We start from the raw sequence: 23,265 nt of genomic DNA on the forward strand, positions 1-23,265 counted from the left end.
TTGTACGAAAATTAATAAACCAGTTTTAAGTATTATCGTCATGGCTTTACCATTTCAACCAGGAAACTCTCCCAATATCCGGGTAAGTTTTTTATATATATGTATATATCTGGTGTATTTATGCGTTAAGCTAACATGCTAGCCTGTAAGGTTAATGTTTATGTTTCATTTTAGCAAACAGTGGTTGTTCTAAAGTGTAAACTTTGTGTTATCTTTAGCATTTTTCATAGATGCAACTAAATAACTGAGGACTAAATTGTGACAGGCTGCTAGTGACCCTAAAGATACATTTAGAAATTTGTTCTTTGCTAAGTTGTTTGTAATGTGTTGACATAACACTCGCTTATTTCTTGTGTTAGCTGCCTTTTTTTTTTTTTTTACTGATTCTTAGGTCAGTGTTAACAAATGATCAGGTATAGGTATGATCAGGTATGAAAATGATCAGACTGGACTAAAACTGAGTGAAAAGGCAGCCAATGTCCAAAAAATAAAAACTGTGAAAGACCTTTATAAAGTGGCAAGAACTGTTGCTCAAGAGCACTTTGAAAGATTACAAGAAGGTTTGGCTGCTTGGAAGCAAAATAATGAAGGAATGTGAGGTGAATCAACACTTTTGCAACGTACTCTACACGTTGCATTACATCTGTCATATTTAGCAGTAGCCTGTCACTGTTTACTTGACTGGAAATATTTAAATTTACATCACAGAAATGTTCTGATATGCGTGACTTCCAAAGCTACTATTGTATGAATTCACTTTATTGTGAAGGAGTTTCCCAGACTGCTACCTTTTTATGGATTTTGACTTAAGAGTCAAGATTTGGCATTACAGATAAAGTTGCATAAATCAAAATCAGGATGTGGAAGAGATTCATGGCTGCCACAAATGTCCAGGAATGTCTGCATCCTTATGCTTAAACACCATTAGCTCATTTTAAATGTTTTACTAATTCATTTCAGTACTGCATTCTATTGTAACTCCATTGCAGCATGTCTTTAACAGAGAGTGTGGAGATGATTTATGTCTTCTGTACCACAGCTGGGAAAGGAGAGATTCCACAAATCGCAGCATTTTGACTATTCCAACGGAGTCCCAATGCTGGTGGGGTCGGAGAAGCCAGGTATTGGAGGAGAGCGTTTAGTCGGCCAGAAGATTAAACCAAAGTATTCTGTCTATCCCAAAGGAGAGGGCAGTGATCTACCATCATGGGTGGCCTTTGATAAACAGGTGGATTGAAACTGATCAATTTGACCTCCTCAGTTTTACACACATCACACACATCATGTTAAAAGTAAGCTTTTCTCTCCATTGCGGCCTTGTGACAAGCTTTATGAATTGGCTTTAAATGAATTGGACTAATTTGGATTTTCACTAAATTGAATCAGTTGGATTATTTTGAATTTGATGAGAACTGGATACATTATGTACATGTTTTAGGTGTTCTTTATTGTCTTTTTACACATCAAATGATCCATTCCATCAGTTTAAAACAACACTGTACCAGCATTAACATTTGCATATGTTACTGCTTTTGTTAAATAAGTGATGACTTCTGTAACTAAATTGTATAAACATAATTTAACAAAAAAAAATCTTATCTTTGATTTTCACTCTGTGCTTCCAGGCTCTGTGCTTTGAGGCTTACTTTCAGGAGGCTGTGCCCGTTGCCCAGGTTGAGACATATAGAATCAGAAAGTGTAAGATCTTCTTCTACCTGGAAGACGATACCATCCAGGTGGTGGAGCCAGAGTACAAGAACAGTGGCATCCCTCAAGGTGTCTGTGATATTGCTGGAAATCTTTTGGAAGTGATTTTCAAGTTTAATTGGCTTAGTTTAATTTAGTTTAATGATGTTGTCTACTTGGCTAGATAGTCTTAGATATAATGAGGTTTTTTTTTTTTCTTTTCTACCTGCTACTTACCAATGCTGTGATTGTGATTTCTGCGGCAGGGACGCTTATTCGTCGCCACCGTATCCCTCTGCCTCCCCCTAACGACGATGAGTTCTACAACATTTTCCATTTCAACATCAACCAACAGATGGTGCTCTACTCTCGCATATTCACTGTGACCAGCTGTGACTCCTTCACAAGGAACTTTCTCACAAAACTTGGGGTGCAGCTGAATGATCCTGCCACTATGCCTGATGACCCCTACAGCAAACTGCGAAAACAGGTGGTCAACAGGCGTCACACCACTGGTTTTAAATTTTTCAGGTTTTTATTTTTTGTGTGAATTTCAATGAAAATAACGACAGCAGAAGCAATGAAATAGTAAGTTAGAAAATTTTACAAAAAAAGGCAAAAACAGATTATGTTATTCCCAACAATGAGAAACACTTCAGTGGACGAATATTTTAATAATTTTTCAATCAATTCCTGGAAAATTAATTTTCATAGTTGTCCTGGTGTCGAGTTAAAACACTTTGCAGCTTCTCTTTATCAAAATCATTGCAGACAAAAGATTACAGCTCTCCTGCCCTGATGTAAAAATGTCTCTTTTTCAGCTTGAAGACAATATGAAACCATTTCGCCCTTACGAGAGACGTGACACACTGAAGCAGTTCCTGAACTACGACCGCCAAGTCCTGCGATTCTACTGCCTCTGGGATGACACAGAGAGCACGTATGGGGACCAACGGGAACTAATACTGCACTACTTCCTGGCCGACGACACCATAGAGGTCACGGAGGTGATCCCACCAAACTCTGGAAGACACGCTGTGTCCAAATACCTGCGCCGCAGCAAACTACCAAAGGTGATGTAAATATAATTTATTTATACAGCCCTTTACAACAATCCATTTCGATGTACCAAAGTGCTTTACAGCAGATAATAAATAAAGAAAAGAATAAGTACATGATGAGGTAAGTGATGAGGTTACACTTTACGTCAGAGTTTGAGTAGGGACCAGAGAACAAAGGAAGAATTGAGCTACTTAATACTGAATCATTACTTTATCATTCATTACCCATGTGTCAGTTACCTATGTAAGCTAAAGAAGAACAATTAGATTACATAGCCTATGATAAAAATGAAAATTTCTTATAATAATGGATTATGATCTCGTAATGATAAGCAAATCAATTTTAATGAGTTCTAGCAACTGATCACCTCATAACCATGACTTAGCATGTCATAAATGTGATTCAGTTCCTCATAGCTATGACTCAGCTCTCATAATAATGAGATGTTAAGTCAATGTTTTTAGTTATTACGTGAAGATTGGGTTTCATTATGCAGTTAAAAGTAATAATTAAGATTACATTCCTGAGATGATTATGATATTGCTTCATAATGAACAGAGACCAAGTAACAATAATGATTAATGAAGTCATAAGGGTGAGAAACTTACTTCCTCTTAAGACACTACAGCCTCATGCTGACCTAAGGTACCTGGTACCTTTGTCCCCAGGGAATTTTTTCAAGAAACAAAATAATTCCCTGTGATGGGGCTGTTTGCATTTCCTATGTAGTGTCAAATACCAGGTTTATTAGCAGTTACTTAGTAACTACTTAATATTACGAAGAGGTGGCCTGTATGATCAGTTCTCAAGTGTTCGTGAACTAACCAAGACCTAATGATACATTAGTGTAGAATCTCCCATTATTTACATACCAGTGGGTTTTTATGAATTGTTAGAGAAGTACTTACAATTGATATGATATTAAGCTGTTTCTTTATTATTGACTGTTTATTTGAAAATTGAAGATCTGCAGTTCCTGTCTTTGTGGTTCAATGACTTCTTTCCCTCCACATCCCTTCCTTCACCCAGACCTCATTCACTCTGACAGGACTGCCGCTGCATCCAGCCTCCCTCAAGCATTCTGACTTTCTCCTTCAGTTACCGTCTGAAGCCTAATTCATGTTGAAAGACAGCCAGGCCTCAATCATGATTGTGTTTGTGTGTGTGTGTGTGTGTGTGTGTGTGTGTGTGTGTGTGTGTGTGTGAGAGTTTTTTCAGTCCAGTAATTTTGTTTGCTTTGATGCCTTTTATTAAATGTCAGCCTTAAAGGTTAACCAGGATCCACCATCCAATGAAAACCACCACAACCTTAATGGCAGATCACTTCTTCTTTGTGTCTCATTCTATCTGTCTGCTTCCCCTTCCATGTGTGCATCAACGTTTCCAGGATGCAGGATAGCGATCACATCTATATAATGTGTAACACTTTAATTCATTTCCTGTGTGGTTGTTTGATATTTTATTGCAGCATACTCCAGCCCAAATGAAGCAGCCTGGAGAGATCACAGACCGCACAGTGCTCAATGTGTTTGCCTCCGAGAGTCAGGAAAAACGCTTCATACTGGACAGCCTCAAAGTACGTCCTGACTCAGCCACAATCACGTGACCCAAAAGTTGTGCCATATCAGTTAATGTCAGTCTTATTGTATATATTTATATTTTGTACAGAAATGTGTTTTATTAGGGAACGCTCTCTCTCTCATCTTTTTACTTCATATCTTAAAGGGATATCTTGCTTTTCTAAGTGGCGTGTCTAAGTTGACATCTACTCAGAGCAAAGCCGCAGAAGAACAAATTTTCAGTTATTAGTCAGTTGTCACTGTAAAAAATTGTTATTGCTGTGAGCTGGAATGACCTCCTGTATCTTTTTGTGTTGCACTGGAGCTGAGGAAACCTCTGACTGAACACCCTTTGTCATTTGATTGTGATGTTACGTAGAGGGTGTGCAGAATTGTCCATTATGTTGAGCAACTTTTGCAACATTCTTCTTTGTTCAATCAGCTCCAGAGCTGTCCCCAGCGCAGACCCAGCCTTCTTTATTAGTGTGTTTAGCTTTTTAAATCACCGTCTGATGCTTTTACACCACTTCATGGCTGCGAAACAGACTGCCCTCTGATCCACAGACTTAAAGAAGATGTACTGCATCTTGGTGCAAACATTAGGTCAGGTAATTAGCTAAATAAGGCAGGATAAATTGTGTAGCCACCACGAGTGCAATTGTCAGGGAAAATTGGACTTTCTTCGAATGACAAAATAAACAACTGTCTGGTGCGAAAGTGGTGCAGTGTAAAATTCACTTTATATATCTGCTGCTTGAACGGCTATTCATTTTCTAAAAGTGTGACTTGTTTTAGATGGGAAAAAACTTTCTGTGGCCTCCTTTGAGGTAGTTTTCGGTTTGATGCACTTGTCTAAAGTCTTACCCATTTCTCCAATCTAAGAACACTCTTACCAATGTCGACTGCAGATACTACTCATAAGCTCTTCACAAAATATCACTTTAAATCTTTTAAAGTGATGGTCTCTGTTTAGGAAGAACTTGACTGGTTGTAGACCGGTCCTAAAAATAATCCAATGTGTTAGTGATGAAAAAGTTTAGGCAGTTATTAAACCAAATTGAACCAAACTGCTTACAAACATTGAACTGACAAGCATGAAAAAAGGTGCATGAAAATGAATGAATTGTTTCTATTGATTACAGCTCGTCATTCCTTATAATTCTTTTGGCCATGGCAGCGTTTTCTGCACACACGAGTTCGGCTCAGGATTAACAGAATGGGAATTATACACAAACCTAGGTGGATTGTTGCTAGAAGGAGCTAAAGTGGAGCTTTGAGAGGGAGAGGTTTACGTGTTTACACACTTTTAGTCATATAGTGTATTAAGTGAGCCTGTACCAGAACTGTGACGTTTAAGACAAAATTTAACTAAACAGAAAAGATATAGATAAAACATTTTTACTCCTCTCACTCTCTCCTTTTTTCTCTTGCTTGCAGACGGGAGCAATCAGTGAAGAGTTTTATAAAGATGTTGATCTGGTCATAGGTGGAGAAGTGAACATGTGGGGCCGGAAAGTGATCATCACTGATTGTGATGAATTCACCAAAAACTACTACCGCTCCAAGTATGGAACAGGTAAGCACACCTGCTGTGCTGCTGATTGTTTTTGTTCCAGTACTGCTACAAATCACTCTGCTTCTGCTGGTGGTTTTCTCATGTTAAAAGTACGCTTTTCTCTCCATTGCGGCCTTGTGACAAGCTTTATGAATTGGCTTTAAATGAATTAGACTAATTTGGATTTTCACTAAATTGAATCAGTTGGATTATTTTGAATTTAATTAGTACTGGATTGATTAAAGTGCCTAGATATTACCTTTTTGCTAGATAAATAAAACTAAATTTGAATAAAATCTTTGAACTGTTACTTTCAGACAAAACGGGCAGCTTTTGAAAATGATCTCCGAGATAATATTTTTGCTTTATAGGCTAAATTATCAATCTGATTATTTGATGGTGCTCCATCATCCTCACTCAAGATGTATTGAACAATATGCACTCTTACACTGAATTTTTACATTTAACCTGATAATCCTGAGCTGTCTATTGCATTATTTTGATCTGAACACTTGGGGGCAGTAAGAGCAAAGATCAGCAAGAGCTTTTACCTTCATATAAGACTGATTCCTGAGACCAGAGGCAGATGATGCCTTTGCTTTAGATATGAAGTATTTAAAACTAAAAAGTAACAAGAACTGGGGATGTATTGTGCTCTGTCACTCCTTGGTCACTGGAACTAACTAGAACTAATGAAAGAATAGCAGCACCAGGTACTCCTGCATCAGTCACTGTTATGTCTCTGTACCTCCACACTTGAAGCTTCTGGAGGCCATAAGAGGCTCCCAGCAACAAAAACCCAAGCTTGTCCTGGATGTGTCTGCCACTCTGTGCAGGTTTGGGGGTTTGCTGCATTAGTCACAGTAGTGAAGCAAACGCTGCCCTTTCTGACAGGCTGCAGTGATGGAGGGTCCAGTCTGACTCGAAGCAGTCAGAGGCCAGATTAGGGATGGATTACGTACGTCCTTCTGATCGTTTCAGCTTTCCTCCTGGGTTTCATGCGTCTTTTAAGTATTTTGTCTTTTTTCTCTCCTTCCTCTCAGAGGACTTCACCCCAGTGCAGTACAAAGCTCCCCCCACCCCCAAGCCGCCAAAGCTTTTGCCCCCCTACAATGGTTTTGGCTCAGAGGAGGACTCCTTGAGCTCCTGCCGGGGCTTGTTGCTCAAACCCCCCCAGAAAGATTTCCATAAATTTATGGAAAAAGACAGGTTAGATGACTTATAGCTGTCACAGTCACAATGAAATTACATAATGAAGTACCTTTGTGTTACTGTGAGCACGTGTTTAGCAGCATCCCCCAACTCTACTCTATTAATGTTCCCCTAGATGTGGCCTAAACAGTAATGTGCTGAATTTCCATGCCAAGATGATGACCACGGATCCAGTTGACAGGGGGAGGGTGTTCATCATTTCCTTCTACCTCAGCGATGACTCCATGAGTGTGTTTGAACAGCCACAGAGGAACTCAGGTAGAAGAATTTGGACTAAAGCAGCACCAGAAATACACTCAGGACTTGAGATGCAAATCTATGACTCTCATGGTAAACGTTAAGATGTCAGATTTAGTTTCCAGTTCCCGGATCTCATGGAAACGGATGACGTTCAGTTTGTAAATGTGTATTTCCATTCATGCAAGATGAATACTGTGCAGTGGGTTCAGGGACTTTTCAGCATGGCTTCAAAATAAGATTCAAGCATTCAAAAGGATGTGGAATTTCAATTCAGTTTGGGGATATAAGGTTTTGTCAACATCATATAAAAATAAATGCTAGGGTATTGAAAATATTGCCAGTTACTTTAAAATCAGTGATCTGGAGTAGTAGGCCACTAGATAAGTAAAATGAAATGTTTTACATCCTTTACAAGGTGTACTTGGTGGGAAGTTTCTCGAGCGTTGCCGGGTGAGGAAGCCTGGCCAGGAGCTGTTTAACAGTGAGACCTCCGAGTACTTTACAGCACAGGATCTGTATATTGGAGCTACCCTCTGTCTCAACGGTAAAAACTTTCACCTCGTGGACGCAGACGACTACGCACTCAGCTACATGGAGCAGCATGCCGAGGAGGTATCTAAGGAAGAGTGTTTGTTTACACACGCTCATTTTCTGTTGTGGTTTTTGGCTCAGTGATGTGAAGTGCTCCTCTTTTCCAGAGGTGTTACTAAATGCTGTGTGGTTAAAGAGTGCATGTTTGTTTGTTCTTGTCAAAAGTTTCCAAAAGCCAACACAGGCAACATCCTCAGCAAACTACGTTCCATTCCGGAGGGGAAACGGAGTGAGATCAGGAAGTTTCTGAATCTCAGTGACCCCACCAGCACCGGCTTCATCCCCTATGAGTCATTCAGGTATAGCAGTAAATCAAGAATGGCTATAGTTCTATCCCAACTGCACAGTTTTATTTATTTTTTTGTCTTTAACCTTTATTTAAGTAGGAAAAAGACTCTTGAAATGTACAAACCTTTTTACAAAAGTGTCCTGGCAAAGACCGGCAGCAGCTAATATATATAAAGTAATATAACTAATATACAGTAATATGCACAAAAGAAGTGCAAAATACATAAATATCATAAAGAATATGATGGCATTCTGAATATAAAAACTAAAGAAACATAAGACAATTTAACTGTCACAGTCATCACAGTTCAGAAAAGGGCCATCAACTGTCAATCATAAACTTTTTAACAAGATGTGCCTGCCACAATATGTTCCAAATTACTTTAGATTTATTCAATTCTGCAGACAGTTGAACTAAAGAAATCTCTTAGTGGAGTACAATGCAAGATCTTGGGATGGCTAAAAAAGGACAGATGGATAAATGTTTTTTTATTCATTAAAGCTAAGTGGGGTGTGTGATCTCTTGAATAGTCTGTCTTACCTGCAGCAGACAGTGGTCAGAGTGCTTTCTAATCAGAATAAATCAGAATCAGAAACTTTATTTATCCCTGAGGGGCAAATAGGAGGGCGAAGAGCAGCGCATACATTTACTCTGGTTGGAAAATCATAAGCTTTCCTGATGGGCGAGCTAAAGCTAAAATTTACACAGAACGGGGCTCCCAGAGAAGCAAAATTGTAATCCTCTGAAACAAGTCAATCCTTAAAAATGTCATAGAAGTTTGGTTCATTCCAAAACAGTCCGGTATGCAACACTGTGTGTACTCAGAGGGAACCAGTGTACGCACGGCAAGAGTATATAAACTCCCCACATATATAGGACCCATCTGAGATGCGAATCAGGAACCCTCCTGCTGTGAGGCGACAGTGCTAACCACCAATGTATGTGTAAATGTAAATATCCACGCATGGCACCTATAAAATATGTCAATTCCCACTACACTACTGTGCTATGTTAGTCTTCAGGCATCTTGGAGATCATAAAGTTATTCATTTTCACACTCAAGAGAATAATTGACATTAGTTATAACAGGCCTGTGTTGCCCCCCTGTGATCGGTCCCTAACTTGCTTGAACTCCTTGAGAGAAACCACCCCACTGAGGTACAGGTGATTTTGCAGCTGTTTCCGAGCAAAGGGAGCAACATGCTGTATTTAAATCGCTTTTTCCCAAAAGAGCCCCATTACAGGCTTAAGGGATCCATAAAAGAAATATGACTTGGAAGCGAAGACAATAACCTCCTTTACTTTTCTGAAGGATAAAGGTCTGTGGTTGGGATGGAAGATGACCAAGAATAGCTTTGTAAATGAAACTATGGCAGCAGCTTGGTCTACAGGAATAACAAAAAGCACAAACTGTGCAATGGCATGTAAGGGCTTTAAGACCCTGTGAAATAGTTTGAGTGCTATTTGCTCCAAGATATTTAAAGGATTCCTGTTAAAAACAGAAGTTGGAAAAGCTGCTCCCGTTCCCAGAAAAGCCCAATTTGTCTTAATTGATCAGCTGTGGAGAAATTGGAAAGTCAACCAGATACAGAGGTATTACAGATGTATAGTGCAAGAAATATCGTATACAAGCCAAGTCTAGACCACAAGATTTCAATGGCGTTAGATTGTTGTATTGTTCACACTACACAGTTGATCTGGGGGGGGGGGGACTTTTCTCCTGACTCATAGGACTGATCTTTATCCAGCAGTTCCATCTGTCATGCAGACAAGTCTCTTTCTCACCATTAATGTTGCACCGTGGTACAAAAAGCTCTTGGTGATTCAGTCTGTTTTGCTCACCTGGATGGAGAAGAGAACCAGAACCAGAACTACTGACGACCACCAATTTTTTTGTGATGTAAAAGTCGGGCTTAAAATCTTGTAATGTTGGCTTAAAACATAAAATAAGAAGTCTCTTTTTTATCACGAAGCAAAGGCAAAAAGATAAACTGTTTCAAGTTCAGCAATATAGTTGCCTCATTTTTAGGATTTCAGGAAAAATGAAAGATGATAATCAATTAGAATTCCAAAATCTTTATATGGGGACACGGACACAATCTCAGAGCTCTGTGGGGTGTTTATAGACAAGAGATTCAGAAGCTTTGATTTTGAATTTGGGTTTTGTTTTGTTAGCATTCAGAACAAGTTTTCAATGGCATGACTATTGTTTGACAGTATTTAAATCCAGCTGTAGTTGACGGGGAGTCTACTTAAATTAAAATCAGAGCCGTAAATCATATAAGGGTTGAAAGTAAGACATTTGAAGACAGGAATTAAGAAGACTGATGAGGGGTGGTGTAGTGTCCACGGTATCCTTTTGTTTTTATTCCTTTGTGTGAATGACTCATGGGCTGACTGTACTTTCTATGCTCGTGTTCGTTGAGGGAAAAAAAGAAAGATGGAATGTGAAAAAATGGGATGTCCAGATGCGGTTCAAAATAAAGAATGGAGTTTATTTGTGATGGATTTACAACTGATCAAAGAAAATACTGTAAACAAACTATATCAAGGTTTAAACTAAGACCATCTGTACGGTCCGCGAGGTCTAAAGACTGTGTGCTTCAGTCAGCCTCACCACTAGACTGCAGCACCTTGCTCTTAAGCCCTCTCACCTGCAGGGATCACAGTCATTAATAAACACACACCACACACACACACCTGTAAACATTGCCAAACTATATTCCAACAGAAATTGAAATGCGAACTAAGAAATTGGCTCCTACATAACCGGCCCCTAACTGATTTTTGAAGTAGCACGAAACAATTATCATAATATATTAAAAGGAGCCTATACTAACTTGTCATTATTCATTAAATGCATCAATTTACTTTAATTTAAAAAAAAAAAAAAAAATCACATGTGGTGGTACTCATCTTTTGGAGGTATCATCATAATCTAGTTGTTATTCTTTGCATTCCAGTAGCAGTAGTATCAGAATGGTTCCCTGGGGAGCACCACTAGTTATTCTTAAGTAACCAGAAATGAAACCCTCTGCTTGTACACACTGAAATCTGCCAGATAATTTCTGGACTTAAATTAGCAAAAATCTAATTTAAGTCCAGATTTATGTTGAAGGACTAATCATAATGATATAGCTGATGATAAAGGCGAAAAGGTCAAATAAATCAAATAGTTTGCAGGAAGTTTGAATAGTGACTTATACAAATTATACTAATAAGTTCATTTTGTTTCCAAATTCTGTGAATATTAGTGTGACAAAAGGGAGCAAAAATGAAAAAGACCTTGAAAATAAGACATCAATCCTTCATGTGTACATGTACACCACAGGAGCCTGCTGATGGGCCTGGACTGCGGCCTGTCGGAGCACGAGGTTCTGGTTCTCGGCCGATGTTTCTCAGAGCGCAAGCAGCCTGAGGTGGATGTGGGCCTGATGCTGGCTGTGGCCCAGGACTTCCTCAAGAGGAAGCACTTCGAGGAGTTTCCTACCCTGGCCAGAAGATTTGCATACCACGACCGACTCAAGTAGGTGATGCGTGTACTTTGCTACATACACACGCATGCGCACTCACACAAGATTGTGTAAGACAAAGTAACAGATCACGTCACAACAAGCCATCAATCGTGCCGCCAGTGGCCTCATATCTCAGAGCAACAATTAGTTCCAGCAATGTGAGAGGGGAGCATTGGAACCAGATGGACCCTAAAGACAAGCATGGCATGTAGTGCAAGAGGCCAGAGGACACACTCACATACTCGGCTTCTGTCTGTCTATGTGTCTGTCCTTTCCCCTTGTGCATAAAATCATCCAGATGAGATCTTTTTACAGTGCGGTTAGCTGAAATGGATGGTTAACATTGCTTCAATTATACTGACTAGCCTCTTTATAGGACTCTGTTGACACCCTCAGTTAGCGTCACATTGTTCATCAACATCCCTGTAATGAAGAGGGCATGACAATGATGGACCGTCTGGCCTCACTGTGGAAAACAACCGTGGTCTGAGAGCACAAGCATCCTCTGTTTCACACATTATCTTTATACAATATCAGCCTGAGAAATTCCTCCATGATTAATGACTCTTTGTTGACCCCTATTGGAACAGCAGTGTGTTTAAATAATGACAAAAACCAGAGGGCTATAAGTGAGACATGCTGAAACTAAAGCCAAAATTTTCAGCATCATGAAGGTGCTCTCTTGTAACCCGGCTGGATTGCCATGGTAACTGATGGTAACGTAGGAGGTCAAGATCAGAATTTAAACTGGCTGTAAAAGGCAGCAGCCTGTGATTAGCTGTCTCCGAGAAGATTTGGTCCATAAACGATATACTGTATTAGTCCAGAGTTTGGACTGCACCTTCACACTGAAAACGAGTGGTCTATTCTCACTTTAAAGAATACATTGTGCAAACCTGCACCACCACACATAAGTATTCCACCTAATAAAGCTCAGCAAATACAGTAGCAAAAACCGAATGTGTCACAAAGCCTTGGGAACCGACATGGATTCGGTTAGTGATGCAGACAAGACATAATTAAATGTAGAAACTATTTTTCAACCCTGACTTATTGCCATGTTTGATATTGCAACAAAAACATATTAGAACAACGATTGCCATTCAGTAAAGGTAATTTCACTTTGATTTGGGCAAAAACTTTAAGTGATTTTTAAATCATCCATCACTATAAGACCTAAATGCACTCTCTCTTAGCTCTCCATTATAATAAATTGTTCCTCTCTGCTGAAGACAAAGGCATGCAATCGATGAAGTAGCATCAAATGACACGTGAAATGACTCTGCAACCATCTACTTTTAATCGTAGGGATATTAAGAGAGTTAAGTTGAAGTTTCAAGTCTTGGTGAATAATTGTTACTTAAATATAATTAAAAAACCTTGACAACAGTCATCTGTGAAAACTTGAATATTTACATGGAACAGACCCTGCTTTCTTTTGAATTTTTGGTTTTCTTCCAGATTAAAGTGATATAATCCACAGACATGCTCCTGTTTCCAGTAATAAATTCCTTGACTCGGTATATCACTCAGACCCTTCATTTTTTGCAAGAAATTCCTGTGATACTCACCGCTGCATTCTGTAAGCGAGATAGTTGGTCAAACTGAGTGACCAATTGAGTAAGTGAATGAAGTTTTCTCGCTCTGCTTTTTTACCTCTAGAACTGGCCGTCTTTCCATCAAAGAAACAAGGACCATTTGTAAAGCCTTCAAGATTCCCCTACCTGAGAACCTGCTAGAGGGTCTGCTCAGCAAGTAAGAATTCACTTATCACTGTAAGGTTTATGGCACAGCCGTTCAAGGTCTCATGATTCATTTTGACACATTGTGAGTCATAGTCCAGATTCTTTGCCCAGAAACTTTTCTTGGCATGTCTGGAACATCTCTAAACAAGCATTCAATCTCAGTACAGCCAAAACCATACGCCGGTCGTGGTGATTCTTTTAAACCTTGTTTGGAGACTCTCTTACGGGATGTTTTTTTTTTTTTTTTTTAAACATGTATACATGTCTGCTGTAGGTTTGCTGATGGAGACGAAATTGACTACCATGCTTTCCTTGCTGGTGTTAACTGGGTAGAGCATCCTACTCCACCCGTTATGCCCGAGGACAACCTAAGGGTGAGTGTGAGGAATGACATTAATTCATATCAAACAAGAAGAGATGAGAGGAGAAAAAGGGAAAAACTTTTAAAATAAGGGTCAATTTGGAGGACACGGTAAGTAGTTTCACAGAGTGTGTGCAGATTTTTAAATAGATATAACTGAAAATCAATCTGCATTTTACCCCAGCCTGTGATGACTCAGAGGGTAAGTGAGCCAAAGGCAGAATTAAGTGAGTGGAAAGAAACAGTAAAATGGACAAGAAGACGATTTATTGTGAGCACAACTTGACAAAGAGTGACACACAAAGACAGAGGTGATATTAAAAAATAAATAAATAAAAAATGAAGAAAGCACTACAGCTCATTTGTTCTTTGTGCGTGCATTTGTTTCCTTTTTTATGGAATGCTGATTTGGAATGCTTTAGCGCAGCCAGATCTAAGCAGAAACAGGTGAGCAGGAGAGGTATGCACCAGAGCATGACAACAAAGGCAAGCTTGCATGGTCGGAACATAAGTGGGCTGAATCTGTGTTTGGGTGCGTGTGCCTGTGCTGGCACAGGACTTACTTCACTGTCTATCCTCCTCTGCCACAGTCTCCCGCTGCTTTTTGTCTAACTGTTTTTTAAGCCCAAACTGGTTGCCTCTGCTCATCTACTCCCCTATAACAAAACGGCTTAAAATAAACCCTCAAATTAAGCTGAAAATAGCCAGGGAATCTTTTTATTTGCACGTCTGAAGGTGTCACGCACAACAACAATGTCATTCTACCAGGCCCAGACTTACAAACTTCTCTGTTGCATTTTTGGTATTTTCTGAAATCCTTGTGCCAATGTTCCAATAACCTTTGCAATTGTCCCTCTTTCTGTTTACTCATCATTTTTAATCAGTCTCTTAAGAATCGTCCACAGTGAATATTTACAGGGCTTTTTAAGCTGTGTAAAGCTTATTAAGTGGTATAACACAATTCAAAGAATGATAAATGACTGATTAATCTGTAAGACAATAGTCAAATCAATTCATGCTGCCAGAACTGTGCAGTGACATGTGTGTCCCTGTTGTTTCCAGTTTGAGGTGAATACAAGGTTTGACGGAGGTGGAGCTGCACGGAAAAATATCAACTACTCCGCCCTTCTTCGGGATGTATTCAGCTTTGCCTCCAACGACGGTGACCCGACAGCCATCACTTCAGCTTAGACAATGACTGTGCATCACAAAAACACACGCATGCGCTACTCATTCCTCCATTAAAGAACCTCAGCGAAGCAGAATGTTAGTTTTCATCATGATGGAAAACCCACAGGGGACGGGATGAGTATGAATAATTTGAAAGTTTGTTTTTGTGTGTATGAATAGTTTGACAGTGGAAGCCACTCCTGTCCAAGCATAAGCTAACACACTCCACTTGAATGGAAAACTGGTGCATTAGGAAAGAAATGTTTTGAGAAAACTGGTGCTTTTAATGTACTTGTGTGTGTGCGTGCATGTGGTTTTTTTTTTTTTGTGCATGAGTTTGAAGGATTCCAGACGAGATATAACAAAAGCAAAACCATGATTCAGCTCTAACCGGTGTCTGACTCTCCCAGCACTGCCATAAGTTGATAAGAGACCTGAGGCCACGAACAACTCATGTTTATCATAAGAGAAAAATCTAAGAGTGGAGAAGTAAACAGGGAAACCAAGTGCAATGATTTCCTTTTTTTTTTTTTTTTTTTTTTTTTTAGTTGTGTCATGCCACATCAGTGACTTGCTGTTTGTGATAACTCTGGGATCTGTCCATTCTCCAACTACATTGTCCATTTCAGGGTTACAGTAGCAACAGGAGGAGCAAAGCCCTCCCTGTCCCCAGCAACCTCCTCCTCCTTCTTCAGGGGTCAGCTGGAAGATAAAAGCCCTTACACTGTGGTCCTGCTAAATCACTGTAAAAAAGACACGTTTGTAATGCTGCTGATCCTCACTTTTGCACATTCATACTTACTAAATCGAGGGTTTTCAAATAGCAGACAGACTCAGAATCAGCTGGGTGACTGTAGCATAGGTGTTTAGAGCAGCATCGTCGTCCGTATCAGTTGTCCCTTTGACATGTTAACTCGGCTCTGTGGCTACGGCTGGATCAGCATGTCATATCCGTACCTTTCAAACAAAAGCATGATGTACAATGAAAGTGCAACGATGCCCTCTTGAAAAAGCTGTGAGAAAAGGTTTATAATTTCTGAATTGGACTTAGAGCTTTCACCCAACTGGCTATGCCTGGTGAACCTCTAAAGGGATGTGCAAGAGAGAATCCTTCTCCAGTGCCTTAATCAACTTGGCATAGACTAACTGGTGAACTGGGACTCTGCATCAATGCAGAAGCTGCACCCATCCAACAGTCAATCTCAATCACTCGTGTACAAGTCCCCAAAATACTTTACCTCCTCCTTCAATTTATAGGCATATGCCATCCTTTTGTGGCTAGAACTATCGCCAGACTTGGTAATAAATCACTCGAGTGAGCACTGGAGACAAAGACATAATCTGCAAAAAGCAAAGCTGTGACAACCTGATCTCCACGCCAGATGCCTCTGTCCCATTGTGTACGCCTTCAAATCCTCCCTATGAAGTCAAGGGGCAGCCTTTGAAAAGTCCATAGCCTTTATTGAATAAGTCAGACTTAATGCAGAGCATGCCAATATAGCTCTCACTTTAAGTGTACAGGGACCAGCGACACACAGAAGTGGCCACTGAACCCTTGGCACACATGCGCTGGTCGCCTTTCTTTAAAAGTTAGTTTGGGGATTTAATCTTGTATACAAAATTAATTAAAACATACAGATGATCATTTTGGGAGAACATAGGAGGACAGAGCTCCTCAGAGGTCTATTTCAAAAGCATCTGCACCCATATTATGTGTATTTCCATATGTGTGTGGCAGGGGTAAAATATATAAAAGGCATGGGTTGCTCAGGTTGAGGCGCCACTGTAATCGGAGCCTGCACGGCAAATTATAGTCAGAGACTAAGTCAAACGTTAGGTAATCAACCACCCAATCACCTCTATGTAACCACACACATTCACACTGCTTCACCCCCTTACACTGAGCACATAAAAAGTGCATTACATCAGCCAGGGAATTATCGGGTACTCTGCTTCCACACATACTAAAATATTAGCCACCTCGGTGACCCTTGTTGCAAACACAATGGGTGACGTTGATGCAGTCATTGGTTGCAGGGAGCTTCCCAAGCACATACTTGATTTATTTTTTTCTGCCTTCTGAAGCACATTGTGAATGAGGGAGGAATTTCCACAACCCCCCCTCTTCATCCAGAGCTCTCGTTCTTTCTGTCAGATGCTCTCTTTTTGCAACCTTTTTCTGCCTCATCATGCTCTGTAGCCTAGCAACAGCAAACTGACTGAATGAGTTGCAATGTCATCGTTGGTCTTGGAAGTCTGATTGCACCATGTGACATAACTTCTGCCAGGATCCCAAATACAGTGATGAATTTTCAGTTAAATATATGAGGCTGTCATCAATATATGTATCTAAGGAGTCAAGCCTATTTGTCAAAAAAAAAATCCATAAAAAGAAATAAGAAAATATATGTAAATAACACCAGGAGATTGTGCTGTTAACATTAAAGCTAAAATAATGTGTAACAATGCTCCCTGTGACTGTTACACATGAAAAAAAATGAGCTCATTATCATGTAAATGAATCTGTTGGTTGTTTGTTACGGAGCCCTTTTGTGGCTTTATAGTGAAAACATTATTGTTTCAAAGCCAGGGAATCATTAAGGCAAAGGCGCCTTTCACCATGGTGCCACAGTGAACACAAGGAGGCTCCTCCTTTTAAAAAAAAAAAAACATGCTAAGAAATCAAGGCGCCCCAAAAAAGGCACACATGCTTTGTTGCTTCAGACCCACCCTGCAAGGATACAACCACTGAATGACAACTGGTACATTTTTGTATCTTTGTGTCTTTACCTTCAAAAAAACAATTTTGCATTTCAAATAAGACAAAAGTGAATCTGTATTTTCTGGTACAAGAATGTATCCACTGGAAACAACCATCACAGTCAGGATACACCATTTAATCTAACGTGCTTGTTTGAAAACCCAGATAAACACAAGGAGAACATGCAAACAGAAAGACCACCTCCATACTGGGGACTCTCTTGTTTCAAAGCGCCAGTGCAAACCACCAAACCACCCTGCAGCCCACACCTAGCTACCAAAAGTTTAGCCTGTATGCTGAAGCCTAATTGCAGAATCAATTATGTACCCTTCAATTTGAGTGATGATTTAGTCCCTTACAGGGTACTTTTCTGAGAACTGTAGCTTTGGGTAGCGACATATTTTAAAACCTTTTTGTGCCTTTGTGTTAGACAAATGTAGTGTGAAGAGATGACAGGAAACTGAGAATGACGAGCAGTAAATGACCAGGAGTGATGATAGCACCCCAGAATCATACCTGGGTCTTCTTCTGTGAGGATTTCTCAATACATGTGATTCATTCTGCTGATTTGCAGCAGTTACTATGAGTACTCTGATTATCTAATTTGGAACTAAAAGAGTAAATGTTTGGTTTGTGATGACACTCTTGTTCTGTGTAGTTTGTGATGACACTTTTGTTCTTGCGACACTGTGGACACTATGAATCTAGTAGAAAAGAACATGACTTTACTCTGCTTGCACTCACCAAATTAGAACCTTAGTGAATGATTTTACTCATCATCCATGAAGCTATAAAGAGTTGCCTGGCAAAATTAGCAAAGCCCTTACCTCCGCACACCCATAAAATTAGCTTTCACCAGGTTTATGCCTTTGCGGGAGCCCCGTCCCCTGGTTTTGGTGGCAGATTGCTCAGCTGTACTACATATTTGCTCCTGCGCTGTGTGTGTAGAAATGAGCTAAAATGTTCAAACAAATCAAACATCCAAATGAAATTACTTCCTCGTACAAATGTGGGAACTACGTGTGAATGACAAAGTCATCCAGAAAGGGACTACTCATGCTCATCCAAAGTACACACCTTCAAGTATGTAGATGTGTTTTAAAGATTTCCTCTACTGATTACTGCTTTTGGTCCCTTTGTCGACAAGAAAAACATCACAACTTTTAACCTTGAACAAAAAATGTATAATCCTGGTCATTGTGTTGGTTGTGTAGCTCATTTGTTAGATGAGTTGTGACGATGATAAAAGGTCAGGATAAACCAGGAGGCTATTTTTATGGAATCTTTGCTTAAACCGATAATAAATCATCATTTTGATCAGGTTTTTTAAATATGTGTGATAGTGTTGTTGCTTCTATTGCTTTGCTTTGGTTGGGAAGCGAAGAATTTGTGTGCTTTATGAAAAATATCAAACTTAACCACGTTGATAAACATGTGAATAGAAGTTTACACAAGGAGCTATCATGAATCACCCTCCCTGGTGATGTCTCCTCTCAGCATGCGATGTGTTGATGTGGTTTGTGCGACTGCTTCCTGTTGTTTCTCTGTCTCTGCTCAACACCAACACAACATGGAGGCTTGCTGTCCAGAATCTGCTTCTCCTGTTCTGTCCTTGTTCCACTTTACTGCTGTTCTGCTCGGGTCTGCTGCACTGTAAAAACTGATATGCAGGAAATTCATAAATGTCTCTGGAGTGAAGAGGATATGAGTGTGTTGCACACATTGGTGTGTGTGTGCTTGCATGTTAATGTGCATGATGGGCTTAATGCAAATCTGATGGCGTCATGGTCAAGTTTAATCTTATGAAGTCTAAACAGATATCTGAGAACAAGAAGGGGGAAGTTTGAGTTCACTGGCCGCCTGCCTTTCTTTTCTCATGACAACAAATCTTAAACCTGGAAGCAAACAGATACAAAGCATCACAGAGCACCTGTGCTCACATGTTTTTCTTAGAACTGTTCCCCCAAAGCAGCAGCTTTTGGCCCAACAGTTCACTGAATATGTTTTTAATTGGTTGTTTCAGATGTTGAGAGCCTGTAGCAATGCCACATAGCACCTCTGCTCATCTCCTCCTCAGGCACAGCTTCACTTCCAACTATCATCCTAATATTATATGGCACGATGGACAAAATATAACCGAGTCTGATGGAAATGTCCTTAGTGTTGCAAGTGATTGATCGTTGACAAAAGTATAGACTCATTAACGTGCATCTTGTTAGAGCCATAAATTTGAATGAAATCAATTCAGGAAATATAAAAACCTTTTACTGAATTAGCTGATTTTAAATCAAAATGTTGGCCCGTTTCATAGACATTCCTGACTGAGACAAATATTCAAGAGAGTTCCCATCGTGTTTTTTTCCATTTTTTTTAGAGTGCTCTCTAGCTTTTCGTGCACAGTAAATGGATTTAATTTCTATTTGGTACCTTTCAATAGATTATTGAACATAAGTTAATAGTAAGCTGAGCTACACTAAATAAATGGGACTTTGACCGTGTACATATGAGCATTATTTGGAAGCACATGTCATACATTTTCACTATAGCAGCGCCTTAGTGACTCCAAACCTCTGCCAGTGGACTGTTCATCCATTCTTTTCTGTCACTTATCCAGCAGAGAGCGAATGAACTACAGGGCAACAGTCTGTGGAGAGATTTCCACGGCTACCTCCTTCTCGGTCTGCCCTGAGGCTTCCTCCCAGTGGCACATGCCCAAAACACCTTCCCTGGGAGACCTCTGAAAAGTGTCCCATGGAGATGCCCAAACCACCTCAACTGGCTCTTTTTAACGCAGCAGAACAGTGACCGTCCTCTGAGCCCCGAAAATGAGCTTCCTCAAGGAAGGCCACTTAGAAAAGATCGCATGTAAATGTTCACTTCTGCCTCCCCTCTCTGGCGCTCATTTACTACATTGAACAGCCAATTTGAATGAGCTATCTCACCAACAGACCTGAGACTAATTCAATAAACTGAATCAGCTGCAAAAAACTTTGCTCTAGACATGACGGGCATCTGATTGCTGGTTTGATGTTTAGAGCTAAAAAGGTTATGGTCCAGGCAGACTCTATAACCTTTCGGAAACGAGTCGGATTTACTAGCACGTTTTAAGCCTTCTCCAAGTCCACAAAACACATGAAGGCTTGTCGGGCAAACTCATACACCATCCAGTATCCTTGTGAAGTTAAAGATCTGATCCAGTTTGCCAAGACCAGAACGAAAATCGCATTGCTCTCCTGAATAAAAGGTTGACCGCCAGCTGTTCTCCAGCGCCCTGGAATAGACTGTCCCGGAGAGGCTAAAAAAGGTTATTACAGCCCCAAAACAAAAATGTGAACCTGTAAATGACCAAATATAGGCTCTTACCTGAATTTACTTGTTGCTTGGCCTTTACCTGTGTGACTGAAAACTGCTCAGTCAGTTTGAGTTACTTAGAACTGCTGTGTTGTGAAAAATTGTTTCAATCAATATTCCACTTAGAAAACTAATTCTAAAATGGGGCAGTCAGTCTTCTTCAACTAAAAGTCCTCCCACCTGTCTGCTCCTCTTTATTAGGAGGAAATCAGTTAGCTTTGGAGGCTGTGGCTGTAGGGATGGAGCAGCTTGTTAAGTACTCTCCCTGTGGACTGCACTCTTCTGTAACGACTCTTCTTCGGTGTTGAAGAGAGCTTAGTAGACTGTTTTTGGCTGCTCTCCCTCATTCCAGTGATTCCTCGATGCCTATGGGCATTGGCACAGAGAGTGGGATGGAGGGAGGGAATGCTCAGGCTTAGACCCCGCTGCACAGGGTCAGCTGTTGCCCCAGGTGCACATGAGGAAACACTTAGCTGCTCTCTTGTTGTTCCACATCTCCCTCTATTTCTGTGTCAGGGTCTTTCACTTTCTTCTTTTATCCCCATTTCTCTCTGTGCACACCCACCCAGGCGTGTCGTTCTCATTCCACATGCAATGTGATACTTGCGACCATCCATGCTTGTGTTTAAATGAGTGCTCAGATCATTAGCTGCTCTGTCGTCTATGCTCACTGCTGTCTCATCGCCATTCGAGAAGTGTAGTTTCTCTTTGATTCCAGTGTTTTATCCCTGTGCTTGCCATTATCCCTCTGTTATGAGTATTTGTACCGACTTTGTGTCCTTCTGAACTCTATTACCAGACCTGGTACGCTCATCAAACGTTAGTTGTGTTTGGCAGATGCTCTGACATTACTTTACCTGGTCAAGAACACAGAAAGTTATTCTACACCAGATGTAAATTACAGTTATGGGACTATTTTTGTCAGACTTTTGGCTCCCAGAGGAGACCATTTTCAAGGCAAAGACGCCTGTTTTTTTTTTGTTTCTCACTAGTCTCCAAAAATTATAGCCCATTTTGATTTTTTCCATGTTGCTCAGAATAAGGCTGAAAATCAATCTTTGAAATAAGGACCTTGGCTTTCGGTCTCACACAGATAATACCAATCGGCTTGAAACAACTTTCCAGCTGTGAGGTAAACTGACAGAGAAAATATTTAACTCCTTGGATAAAATATTGAAGATTTGCTATTAAATCACCCTAAATTCTTGGACAAAAATAAACACGACTGGTGTTTGGACTTGTGAATGTGTGATTGAGTTCATACTTGACCCTGCCCCTCTAATCCTGTTCTGATGAGGAGATGACTCATGTCCCGTCACGTCCAGTCACAACTCATGTGCTCATGGTGACAGCAGGATCAGACTGCCTACAGCCAAGGTGAGACTTGATCAGGACTGGAACATCTCTCACATCCTTCTCCTAACAGTCATTGGCTAGTTTGCTGATGTAACAAGGGTGCAACCTGACCTGCAGCCTTAATCACTGCAGCCTCAGGGTATGGAACAAAATGCTAACCAGGCAGTGACACATCACTAAAACGGATTTAAACAACACAGGAAGTAAGGAGTTTATCATGATCTTAAAAGGCTAGTTACCTGTCCACAGCTGTCACATATCACTAACTTTATTTTGCTTTTATTGCTGCCAACTACCCAACTACTGCTATAGAAAGTGAAAGAGTTTGTAAAAGTTGACAGAAAGCTGTTTTTCTAGCAGTTTATCATCTCAGAGTACCCCTAGTTTTTGCTCAGTATATCTTCTGCTTTTTCTTCTGCTCTCTGCCTTCCCCCCACCCTCCACTCTCCGCATATGGGATTCACATTTGGCTTCAGCGAGCATTTCCTTAATGCGATATTATGATACATTATCTGAAGCCATTTACTCCCTGTCACCACCTCTCATGTGGACACAAGCTGAGTAAGCTGAGGAGAGGCTGTCAGATTCTGTCCAGGTGAGTTATAGCCATTTAATTTGACACTGTTCGCAGCAGTGATCATTTACAATGCCCGAAAGTGTAATCAAAACACAAACTGTGCTTACGTGGGTCTCTCGCTCTTTTTCTCTCAGAGCCTGTTGGTGGTGTATAGGTTTTCACTCCCTCCTGCTGCTGGCTGTAAATCGCTCTGTCGAAGGTGTGTGTGTCTTGGTGTGTGTGAGGCGACAGAAGG

The 23,265-nt window shown here is 40.3% G+C and overlaps 1 protein-coding gene across 1 annotated transcript; it reads left to right on the top strand.

The window, feature by feature from the left end:
* The first annotated feature begins 40 nt into the window (after positions 1-40).
* On the top strand, positions 41-15,224 carry efhc2 (EF-hand domain (C-terminal) containing 2). Its single transcript, XM_072397719.1, has 15 exons — positions 41-82; positions 1,040-1,228; positions 1,626-1,776; positions 1,953-2,176; positions 2,508-2,759; positions 4,217-4,324; positions 5,745-5,883; positions 6,906-7,071; positions 7,190-7,332; positions 7,730-7,926; positions 8,071-8,204; positions 11,526-11,720; positions 13,372-13,464; positions 13,729-13,828; positions 14,878-15,224. The coding sequence occupies exons 1-15, from the start codon at positions 41-43 to the stop codon at positions 15,004-15,006; spliced, it is 2,262 nt and encodes a 753-aa protein (XP_072253820.1). The 3' UTR covers positions 15,007-15,224.
* Positions 15,225-23,265: the final 8,041 nt, after the last annotated feature.

This window comes from Leuresthes tenuis, unplaced genomic scaffold (assembly GCF_036924035.1).
Source record: "Leuresthes tenuis unplaced genomic scaffold, fLeuTen1.0.hap1 SCAF_12, whole genome shotgun sequence".
NCBI lineage: Eukaryota > Metazoa > Chordata > Actinopteri > Atheriniformes > Atherinopsidae > Leuresthes > Leuresthes tenuis.